This window comes from Entelurus aequoreus, linkage group LG09 (genome assembly GCF_033978785.1).
Source record: "Entelurus aequoreus isolate RoL-2023_Sb linkage group LG09, RoL_Eaeq_v1.1, whole genome shotgun sequence".
Classification (NCBI taxonomy): domain Eukaryota; kingdom Metazoa; phylum Chordata; class Actinopteri; order Syngnathiformes; family Syngnathidae; genus Entelurus; species Entelurus aequoreus.
The window spans coordinates 77,542,808-77,555,307 of record NC_084739.1 but is presented as its reverse complement, the minus strand read 5'-3'; the positions used below and the strand labels follow the sequence as shown (position 1 = coordinate 77,555,307).

Sequence of the window (12,500 nt, the reverse complement as noted above, 5' to 3'; positions counted from 1 at the left end):
AAATGTGAGAGACTCGAAGTGGTGCGCCAGCGAGCGTAGCTTGTCATAGCGCCCTGGACAGCATTTTGGCTTTTCTCAAAGAAAAATGTCCTATGCTTGCATTGTTTTGGGCTGTTGGAACCATTCAAAACACGAAAAGGATCAAGTTTTCTTCAGAGTTCCTTGAGAGGTAATCAAGAAGGCCGAAAGATGTCAAGATTTTACGAGGACAATGAGAAAAGTGGCACGCACTACAGTCAAAGAACGCACAAGTTTGCAGTGATCAATTCGTTAAAGGTTTTGCTACGAGTGTTTCGTAAAACACCAAATGGGCAAGTCTAATTAAAAGAAAGCAAATTTGAGTAAAACCTAAAAGGCAGCAATCATTAATGAAGTTTTTAGCACATGCACAACGTTGTGATCTATAGTTATGTTTTGATAAAAATGGGGGAAAACGCACGTACAACGACAACAACAAGGCAACTAACGTGGCTGTAGACGCTAAGTTCAATCGTGAAATACAACTTTGCCCGAGCAAAAACGATGCATGGTTTATCTGGGAGAGTCTTGATACCCAGCCACAAACAAAAAAGTTGTAGACGTCCATGCTTTTCAAAGTTTCCATCTGTTTTGTTGTGTAGAATGACATCTGGGGGACCATATAGTTCAACACGTCTGGGAACGCGCTCAACAGATAACCCTTGAGATCATTCGACAAATCTTTTTTTTTCATAAAGTATAGGATCTATCTATTCCATTGCTTAGTTTGCATTTTTGTGCTTGTTTGTGCTTTTAGTGGTAAGATCTAGGCCCTTTGTGTACTCGCACGGTGTTTGCGGCACAGTAGCCATCTTGGTTTGGTGGCCCACCACTTCGTTTACTACCATTCACAAGTCGTGTGACTGAATACAACAAAGTTACCTGGGATAGGCTCCAGTTTACCTGTCACCCTAAAATAGATGGATGGGCTATTGTTGATGAATCTCGTTGTCATCTCATCAAACGATCTACGCTGTAGGAACACGTTATTAAAGGCCTACTGAAAGCCACTACTACCGACCACGCAGTCTGATAGTTTATATATCAATGATGAAATCTTAACATTGCAACACATGCCAATACGGGTTAACTTATAAAGTGCAATTTTACATTTCCCGGGAAACTTCCGGTTGAAAACGTCTATGTATGATGACGTTTGCGCGTGACGTCAATGGTTGAAGCGGAAGTATTGGGACACATTGTATCACAATACAAACAGCTCTGTTTTCATCGCAAAATTCAACAGTATTCTGGACATCTGTGTTGGTGAATCTTTTGCAATTTGTTTAATGAACAATGAAGACTGCAAAGAAGAAAGCTGTAGTTGGGATCGCTGTATTAGCGGCTGGCTGCAGCAACACAACCAGGAGGACTTTGAGTTGGATAGCAGACGCGCTATCCGATGCTAGCCGCCGACCGCATCGATGATCGGGTGAAGTCCTTCGTCGCGCCGTCGATCGCTGGAACGCAGGTGAGCACGGGTGTTGATGAGCAGATGAGGGCTGGCGTAGGTGGATAGCTAATGTTTTTAGCATAGCTCTGTCAAGGTCCCGTAGCTAAGTTAGCTTCAATGGCGTCGTTAGCAACAGCATTGCTAGGCTTTGCCAGGCGGTACAGCATTAACCGTGTGGTTACAGGTCCAGAGTTTGGTAGTATTGTTGATCTTCTGTCTATCCTTCCAGTCAGGGGCTTATTTCTTTTGTTTCTATCTGCATTTAAGCACGATGCTATCACGTTAGCTCCGTAGCTAAAGTGCTTCGCCGATGTATTGTTGTGGAGATAAAAGTCACTTTGAATGTCCATTTCACGTTCTCGACTCTCATTTTCAAGAGAATATAGTATCCGAGGTGGTTTAAAATACAAATCCGTGATCCACAATAGAGAAAGGAGAAAGTGTAGAATCCAATGAGCCCTTGTACCTAAGTTACGGTCAGAGCGAAAAAAGATACGTCCTGCACTGCACTCTAGTCCTTCACTCTCACGTTCCTCATCCATGAATCTTTCATCGTCCCTCAAATTAATGGGGTAATCTACGCTTTCTCGGTCCGAATCGCTCTCGCTGCTGGTGTAAACAATGGGGAAATGTGAGGAGCCTTTCAACCTGCGACGTCACGCTACTTCCGGTACAGGCAAGCCTTTTTTTAATCAGCGAGCAAAAGTTGCGAACTTTATCGTCGATGTTCTCTACTAAATCCTTTCAGCAAAAATATGGCAATATCGCGAAATGATCAAGTATGACACACAGAATGGATCTGCTATCCCCGTTTAAATAAGAACATTTCATTTCAGTAGGCCTTTAAGATAGTTCTTAGTCAATTGTAGTGCGTTGTATACCGCGGCAAACCACAATAACAAATACATTGTGGAAATAATACCTCAAACCTGGTCATTATCACTATCATCAATATAAAGACAGCCTTTTTTCCTTTTGTATTGGACCTCGTCAGATGGTATTGAAGGCCGCCAAGAGTATGTTTATCTGTTTTAAAACACAATACTAACAAATAAGAGGTTTTCAATCCGAGAGCCATCCCCAGAGCAGAGAAGTCTTAAGTCTTTCAGCGTGAAGTAGCCACACTGAAAGCCAAATGTCCTTTCAAAACGCACAAACTGGTCCTCGAGGAGAAGTACATACTTAATTGTGCCCACTCAAGTTATCTCCCTGACGCAACCTGTCGGTTAGCGGCACATATCGCGGCACGTGCCGCGTGCAAAGGCCCCTTCATGTTCATTTCCCCCCTCCATCTCTGGTGGTTCACCGCAGCGAGAGGAAGAAAACGAACAGATAATTGAATTTGAGTCTTTGCTCCTGCCCACGTATAAAGTATTTGGACTTCAATAGAAGGAACAGCAGGAAAAAAAGGGGGGGGACTGTTGTTTTCAATTGGGGGGGGGCTGCTAAAAATAGCCATTAAGGAGTGGGCTTTTCCATTAAGAATGAGTGTGAAGAGGAGGTAAACAGACATGCATGTAAATGCGGGAAGGGCGGGTCAGGGATGGTGAGTGTTTGTCTCCTGATAAGGGTGTTTGTATTCCACTACTGGGGGGAAAGCACAGAGTGGGCGGGAGGGAGAATGAAGGGGAATAAAAAATGATGCTAACATAAACAGTGGCAACTTATAGCTTGGCGAAATCCAATTTACCTTCACTGAACTGCAGTTTCTCATTGTAATAGTGATGCTCCAGATTGGCTGCAGGGGGAAACACAATAGGAGTTACAAAATGCATCATTTGGCTTTTTAAAAAAATTTTTTTTTAGAAGCGCAAAAGAAACACCAAACGGCCTCCATGAGGCCTTTTTGGCAAAGTGCAACACGCAACTGTGCCTCTTGGCCGGGCTGCCGCAAGCAAGAAGGCAGGCAGCAGAGTCGCTAGGCCCTCTGGCAGCTTGGATACCTCCTGGATAAGTAGTATTAATCAGATAAAAGGGCGAGGGGGTGGGGGGAGTGGGGGCAGACAGGCCCAGACATGGGCACCTGCTACAGGGACCGGACAGAGAGGGCTCATGGGTTTTAGCTGCAGGGGACCCCGGGGGCGCTCGAGTGAGCCTGGGTCTCCCTCTAGTGGGCAGATGAAGAGCTTGATGTTCACAGAGGAGGACATAACCGCTGCTTTAAGGACTAGATGCCAGTTTAAGACTGTACATCCAAATAAATACCCACACCTGCACTGGAATTTACTCATGTTCTAAACAGAATATACATTTTTTTATTGGTCTTCGGCATATTCTCAAAATAGGATTGATTATTATTGAAAAATATAACGTGATATTACATGAGTTTACTTTGTTCTCTATGACACAAAAGTAAGCTTTGGGTGTTTTGTCCGGATAGCCTATTATATATTGACCTACATTGGAAAAACTCCCAATCTCACCAAGTATATATTTCTAATTTTTGGTCAAAATATCTAAACAAACTTAATACAAGTCACAATATTTTTTTCAGTGAGACATAAAAACTTTTTTTTAGGCAATAGATCTACTAAAGACTACTTTTGAGCATCACAGGTTCACTGCAAAAAGTCAGTGTTCAAAAACAAGAAAAAAAAAATACAAAAATGAGGGGTATTTTACTTGAACTAAGCAACATTATCTGCCAATAGAAGAAGAAATTTCGGCTTGTCAAGATTTTCCAAAACAAGTAATATTAGCTAACCTCAATGAACCCAAAAATACCTTACAATAAGTATATTCTCACTAATAACAAGTGCACTTTTCTTGGTAGAAATTTTTTTTTTTGACCTTTTTGCTCAATATGTTGAAAAATATTCTTAAATTAAGTAAACGCTAGTGCCATTATCTTCACATAATGATATGCGCTCGGCATCATGATTTTTTTTTTTCATGTTTGAAGTAAGAAATTATTACTTTAAAAAAGTAGTTTTATACTTGTGAGTGTTGATGACACAGCTTTGCATCAGTTGATATTCTAGTTTCAAGCATGTTTTACTCAATATAGGTCATACAATCTCAGCAACAAGCTGTAATATCCTACTGAGATCATTTAGGACCAAAACTCTTAAAACAAGTAAAACACTAACATAAAATCTGCTTAGTGAGAAGAATTATCTTATCAGACAGAAAATAAGCAAATATCACCCTTATTTGAGATATTTAATCTTACTTAGATTTCAGTTTTTGCAGTGTTCACAATACTAGTAAGTGTAGCTAATAAGTTTTAATTGACGATTTTCTTATTTCAAGAAATCTTACCAAGACAATTTTGACTTGTTCCATTTGCAGATTTGTTTCGTCATTACAAGCAAAAATAACTTCTCATGTCTACATTGGATTAGGATTCTCCCTTTTGAGTGGGCAGTGTCCTCCCAGATTTAGTTCTAAACAGAAATACCAGCTGTTAAGAGGTCGAAGCAATCTCTAATGGCTGCCGTCTTCCCAGGCTTTTTGTCCGCCCAGGTTGCCCCACCATGCATGAATTGAAACTGAAACTTAAAAAAAATATATTTATATGTCCTGTTCAGCCACTCAGGAAAATAATATTGTTCATGTAGATACACATACCTGCTGTTCAGATTTGCTTTACAAAGAAGTGTGGGATATTTCTCTTGTTGCCCTATTTGTATTTTACTTTATTTGGATATATTTAGTGTGTGGCGCAGCTGGACCAGAGAAAGGGGATAGAAAGAAGAGGAAAAAAAGAAGACAGAGGGGGGAAATTGCAGGGGATAAGACAGAGAGAGAGTTCTAAGTCTGTCTAAAATATTGAGAGGTGACTCGAACTTAAGTTTAACAGTTTATTCAACAACAAAGAGTAAGTATAAACAACAGAAATATACCAGTGCTGGAAGGCACAGTGTAGAGCTGTCACAAGGTCGGAGCAATCTCTAAAATGGCTGCCTGTCTCCCCAGGCTTTCTGTCCGCTTGGGTTGCTCTGCCTCTGCGTGAATTGAAACTGAAACTTAACGTGTGTGCCTCGCGCACACAATCGCCTCCACTCTCTCTTCAGGCCTGTACCTCATGACATCATTAATAATATATATATAAATGTGACAGTGCACAGATAAATAACACACTGCAAAAACTGAAATCTAAGTAAGAATAAATATCTCAAATAAGGGTGATATTTGCTTATTTTTTGTCTGATAAGATCATTCTTCTCACTAAACAGATTTTATGTTAGAGTCTTTTACTTGTTATAAGAGTTTTGGTCCTAAATTATCTCAGTAAGATATTACAGCTTTTAGCTAAAATGTTATGACTTATATTGAGTAAAACATGCTTGAAACTAGAAAATCAAGTGTTGCAAAACTGTGTCATCAACACTCACAAGTATTAAACTGCTTTTTCAAAGTAATCATTTCTTATTTCAAGCATGAAATAAAAAATCATGACTTTGACACAATTTTGTCTCAGAATTAAAACAGATGACAGCCAAATGGACTTTGCTGTTTTATTTTCAATGAAACAATAGAAAAGATGTACTCATATAGTAGTACAGTTGGCACAGTACAGTAAACTGACCGTTAATATTTAAACATTTAACATTTCAAACAATTTTGAACAGATATAGTTCATGCACATTCAGATAAATTCTTCAAAATTACAATTAAAAAAAATTTGGTCGGGGGCCGGGCTGTATATATATATATATATATATATATATATATATATATATATATATATATATATATATATATATATATATATATATATATATATATATATATATATATATATATATATATATATATATATACACACACACTACTGTTCAAAAGTTTGGGGTCACATTGAAATGTCCTAATTTTTGAAGGAAAAGCACTGTACTTTTCAATGAAGATAACTTTAAACTAGTCTTAACTTTAAAGAAGTACACTCTATACATTGCTAATGTGGTAAATGACTATTGTAGCTGCAAATGTCTGGTTTTTGGTGCAATATCTACATAGGTGTATAGAGGCCCATTTCCAGCAACTATCCCTCCAGTGTTCTAATGGTACAATATGTTTGCTCATTGGCTCAGAAGGCTAATTGATGATTAGAAAAGCCTTGTGCAATTATGTTCACACATCTGAAAACAGTTTAGCTCATTACAGAAGCTAAAAAACTGACCTTCCTTTGAGCAGATTGAGTTTCTGGAGCATCACATTTGTGGGGTCAATTAAACGCTCAAAATGGCCAGAAAAAGAGAACTTTCATCTGAAACTCGACAGTCTATTCTTGTTCTTAGAAATGAAGGCTATTCCACAAAATTGTTTGGGTGACCCCAAACTTTTGAACGGTATTATATATATATATATATATATATATATATATATATATATATATATATATATATATATATATATATATATATATATATATATATATATATATATATATATATATATATATATATATATATTCCTTGCGCACTAATTCACTGACTTGGCGCAATGATGTCATTTTATCGATGGGAAAATGCAAGAAATGTAATGCCGAGCGCATATCATTATGTCAAGATAATGGCACTAGAATTTACTTAATTTAAAAATATTTTTCAACATATTGAGAAAAAAGGTCTCATATTTGTTTTTTCTACCAAGAAAAGTGCACTTGTTATTAGTGAGAAAATACTTATTTTAAGGTATCTTTGGGTTCATTGAGTTTAGCTAATTTTACTTGTTTTGGAAAGTCTTGACAAGTCAAATTTTCTTGTTCTATTAGTTCAAGTAAAATGCCCCTAATTTTTTTTCTTGTTTTCAAACACTGACTTTTTGCAGTGCAACAGAGTGCAATCATTGTGCTTATCTTCTTCTAGCAGAATGGAGGTAAATTCTGAGGCATTCTACCAAAAGGAGGGTAAATATTACCTCAACAATTGGATTGGGTTGAGCATCTTTTAGGCACAAAATGTATCAAATAGGTCTCTCCGCATTAATAAATGTTTCTACGTGCAGCCCTCGATGGATAGTGACAGCCGTGTTTGTTCCAGTGGAAAATGGACAGCTGAATATTGGTTTCACAGTCACCTGCGACCCTAATGGAAAGGGCTTGTTTACATAGTCTGACTTGCATTTTTCATGGAAGTCGCATGCACACAGACCAAATGTAGCCCGACATAATCTTCAGTTGTCAAAGGAAGCATGACCCCAGCTATCATTACAATCCTGTGTGAAAACGTTGATACTTTTGGATGTTGCTCCACCCCTCTCCCACATCCTCCTCCCTGCACTCCGATATCAAGCCACACTTTAGTAATCCTCCAAATGAAAGGGTTTTGGAAGCCAGCGCGTCATTTCGCCAGTGAAGATGGGAAGGAAGGCGTCTCATACGAGTGAGAAGGGAAAGTCGTCCATGATTAGAGGAAGAGGAAAGGAAAGACACACACAAGTGTAGGTAGATCAATAAAATATGCAGGTGTAGAAACACCCCACATTCATAGCCATTCTGAGTGTATTAGGACCCAAATCACTGTGAAGATTTAACATGATTTCACACTTTTATGCATAACAGTTTTAATAGCTGCCAATATATGTGCACTGACTGGCACATTTGTTTCATTTTTAGTTCTACTGCTTTGTACAAAGTCAAAATCTAGAAATTCTCTTTCAAAATGTCCCTTATGTTTGGACACATCAGCAAAAATGCAAATATCATTATGAAATTGTTGCATTTCATGTAAACACACACAATTTATGTATTTGTTTGTATTTATTTATTTGTAATAGTAATTAATTAGATTTATATAGCACTTTTGTAAACAATCAAAGCGTTTTACTGGCACAACTGACAACCCATCAATAATTCCTTCCAAATTGGTGGTAAGCAACATTTGTAAACTGTTGGGCTGCCCAAAATATATGTTCCTCAGCTGTGGTCTGTATGGGACGCAGGTGTACTCAGTTGAAAAACTATTTATAGCAACGCCGTGATCAGAGAGCGCTAACGAGTAGAGATGTCCGATAATGGCTTTTTTGCCGATATCCAATATTCCGAAATTGTCCAACTCTTGAATTACCGATTCCGATATCAACCAATACCGATATATACAATCGTGGAATTAACACATTATTATGCCTAATTTTGTTGTGATGCCCCGCTGGATGCATTAAACAATGTAACAAGGTTTTCCAAAATAAATCAACTCAAGTTATGGAAAAAAATGCCAACATGGCACTGCCATATTTATTATTGAAGTCACAAAGTGCATAATTTTTTTTTAACATGCCTCAAAACAGCAGCTTGGAATTTGGGACATGCTCTCCCTGAGAGAGCATGAGGAGGTTGAGGTGGGCGGGGTTGGGTATTCGGGGGGCAGCGAGGGGGGTATATTGTAGCGTCCCGGAAGAGTTAGTGCTGCAAGGGGTTCTGGGTATTTGTTCTGTTGTGTTTATGTTGTGTTACGGTGCGGATGTTCTCCCGAAATGTGTTTGTCATTCTTGTTTGGTGTGGGTTCACAGTGTGGCGCATATTTGTAACAGTGTTAAAGTTGTTTATACGGGAACCCTCAGTGTGACCTGTATGGCTGTTGACCAAGTATGCAGGCATTCACTTGTGTGTGTGTGAAAAGCCGTAGATATTATGTGATTGGGCCGGCACGCAAAGGCAGTGCCTTTAAGGTTTATTGCCGCTCTGTACTTCTCCCTACATCCGTGTACCACTCCGTACAGCGGTGTTTTAAAAAGTAATACATTTTACTTTTTTGCAACAGATACCGATAATTTCCGATATTACATTTTAAAGCATTTATCGGGCGATAATATCGGCAGTCCAATATTATCGGACATCTCTACTAACGAGCTTGTGCTGCTATGTTGACATCATCGGCTGGTGAGCTGCTTTCTCACATCAGAGCTTGTAAAAGTTTATTCTAGATCATAAGTAATGACTCTCACCTTGATAATAGAAGGATTAGGACATAATTCGACAAGTTGGTCAACTTTGCTATACAATTTAAATCCGGAAATGGCGAGAAAGACACAAAAAGACACCCTTTATTTCTTTGCAAAGACTATGAGTCATTCCTTATCTAAACAGGAATATATCAACAACCTACCAGTCAGCATCCAAGTGACAGCAGACATTGTACAGTAAGTGATGTTTTATTATGTTTGTTGTCTATCGTGAAGTCTGCAGAGAGAAGTAATCAGTGACAATGTTGAAGATAAAAGCGAACGTTGTGATGCGTTTAAAATATTAACGCGCCGCCATATACTTAAAATGAGCAAAACACATAAATATTAGGGCTGTGAATGTTTGGGCACCTCACGATTCTGATTCAATTTGATTCTTGGGAGTAACGATCCGATTCAGAATCAATTCTCGATGAAAAATCAATACTTATTTTAATAACATTGGGTGCCAGTTCTATGATTAACTACATTCCTCCATACAATAGATACAGCTCTAATACATTTCTATATTATTTAAAAGAAAACTGCATTTTTTATTTTTTTTTTAAAGAAAATTTTACCCAAACATTTAATAACGTGAAATACAAATAACGCAACAAGAGAAATATTCAACATTTCTCTATTCTAAAGTAAATCTGTACAGCAGATATGACCTTCTACATCAACAATATGATTTGTCTGAGTGGCTGGACAGGACAAATTTAAAATATAAAAGAGAAAAAAAAGGAAAAATTTATCGATTTTGGATTTTTTTAATCGATTAAGAATTGCTACAAAAAAGGATCGCGGTTCATTCGAAAATCTATTTTTTGACGCCCCTAATAAATACAACATGTTATTAGCAATGTGCCTAATACTACAATACATACATACGTACAGCATGTATACAAAACCTTAATGGATGTGGTTGGATGTTTTTAAGCACTTCATAGGCAGTATAGAACGAAGTTGTAAGCTTTTGATTGCATTTATTTACGAGTTAGAATGCATAAGAAAAAGAACAACATATTTGTGCTTGTTTTACATGATGGAACAATTTCCAAAAAAGTGCAAGTTGTCCTTAAGTGCAAAATTGGTGGGGAAGCTGCGTTTTCATTGGCAATTTAATTTTATTGACTGTTAATATAATAATGAATAAGAGTATACATTTTTCTTAAAATATATTTATTTTATCACTGCATAACTGTATTTAAATCAATTTTTCATCACTTTCTTTTGCAGTATAATTGATTAGTATTTATTTTTGTAATCAGTCTGACCTAAGCCTGGATAATAATCTTTGTGATTAACACATGGTTTCATATCATTTGACAGGTGTATCCTGCTAAACTGTATGTAGTTTAGATATAATTATTGAACATGATTAAAATTAATAGTATGATAACTAATTCAGTGTGAATATTTGAGTGGGCCCTTCTGTGGTGGGAACGTTGGGCTCAGAGGTCAAAAAGGTTAAGAACCCCTGTACTTGGACTATATGTGGTTTCATTATTATATTGATGTATTTGTGGCACCCTTGTCCACCATTGCACTTTATATGCAAAGGGAAACCGTCTATCTTTGTCAGTACACAGATTTTCCTCGATGGTTGTTTTTATATATAAATCACTTCTTGGTCTCGTGTTCTTTTATGTGTAGAGAATCTAGTCGCTACATCTTAAGATCGCAGGACATACTTAGCGCGTTAGTTCCGAGAGCCAACACAAATCTTGGAAAAAAATGTTTCAAATATGCTGCTCCATGCATGGTCATGGAATGACCAGAGCTGATCAAATTTTGGAATTTCAGGCCAATTTAAATAATTGAGAAACTGATTTTATAGGGCATTGTACTTGTTTTTAAAGTTGTTTTTACTGAAACAGATTATACATTGTTTTTATGTTAATATATACAAGTCATTTATTTGTAATTGTGGCGTGTGACTGCTGCTATTTTAGTTGTTCTTCTATGTATTTCTTTAACTTTGTTTTGCTGCCCTCTTGGCCAGGTCACTCTTGGAAAAGAGAATTTAATCTCAATGAGTTTTTTTACCTAGTTAAATAGAGGATATTGATTGATTGATATGTGTATATCGTAAATCCTGATTTATTCCTAAAATTCTTCCTGCGCCTCACAGCTATTGTAAATCACTAGATATTCTCATTCGAAATGTGTTTTTTACTGCATGACTTAGTGGCTATTGTACACTGCGACCGCGGGGAGCGTTTTGAGCACTTCCCGGCGCTATTGCCCAGCCTCCTGGCCTGGGGCAACATACGTATGGACTACACGGGGCCTCTTGCTATGTGATCTAGGAGAAAGTCAACAGTTTAGTTCTCCTATCGCTTTGTGGCAGGATCTCGGGTCAACAGCAACATAGGGAGGGCAAAAGAGAAAAGGCCTAATAATAACCTTTGCATGTGTGTGTGGAAGGTTTTAGCATGTCAATCCCACATACTGACAGACTCTGTGTGCACAGGAATAATGAAAGAGCCCAAGAAACAGCAATAATGCCAATAAGCCTTATGTGTGTTTGCGTCTTGCGTGAGCATTGTGAAAACAAATACAACTTATCTCAAACACAAACCCAATATAAACACTATTTACCTGGCTCTCCTTTATCGTAGTACTGATACGTGCCAATATCTGTATCTGCGGGCGAGAGAGAGAGGGGAGGGGAGAGAGAAAGATGAACATCTCGCTGTCGGGGAAAAAAAAAGAAGGAAGAAGCGCAAGACAAATCAGCAATTTTGCAGCGTGGGATAAACAATCGCTATCAGCCAGTGGCCTGTCCCGTCTGCCAGCACCGCGCTTTAGATAAGACCACGGCGGGGAGGGAAGGAGGCGTGAGGCTGGGATGAGGGGTACGAGCCAGAATGAAGAAGGCGGGTGTGATTGAGGGGAGGGTTAATAAAGACAAGTATGCCCATCATGGCCTGTCTGAGAGACACTCTAATTGACACGTATACATTAAAAGATACACACAAGTGGGCTACAACACACTTTGTGACACGCACACACACACACACGGATTGCTGAGGTGAGCGTTTCCTCCTCAGCGTTATTCCTGCCGGCCCCAAACCTCAGATTCGCACAACACATCATTTCTTTATCACGCCGCCGCTGTTGCTGAGGCCAGGACACG

General features: G+C 38.2%; 1 protein-coding gene across 6 annotated transcripts in view; it reads right to left on the bottom strand.

The window, feature by feature from the left end:
* wdpcp (WD repeat containing planar cell polarity effector) overlaps window positions 1–12,500 on the bottom strand; it is a 189,447-nt gene that overhangs the window by 127,287 nt on the left and 49,660 nt on the right. For all 6 annotated transcript variants that reach the window (XR_009827347.1, XR_009827348.1, XR_009827350.1 and 3 more), the window contains 2 exons: window positions 11,963–12,007; window positions 3,162–3,209 (listed from right to left, as the gene is read on the bottom strand). Coding sequence is in view for 1 of the 6 variants with exons in the window: in XM_062059490.1 (XP_061915474.1) it covers window positions 3,162–3,209; window positions 11,963–12,007 (93 nt within the window). In the remaining 5 variants the exon portion in view is untranslated. The remainder of the gene's footprint in view (window positions 1–3,161; window positions 3,210–11,962; window positions 12,008–12,500) is intronic.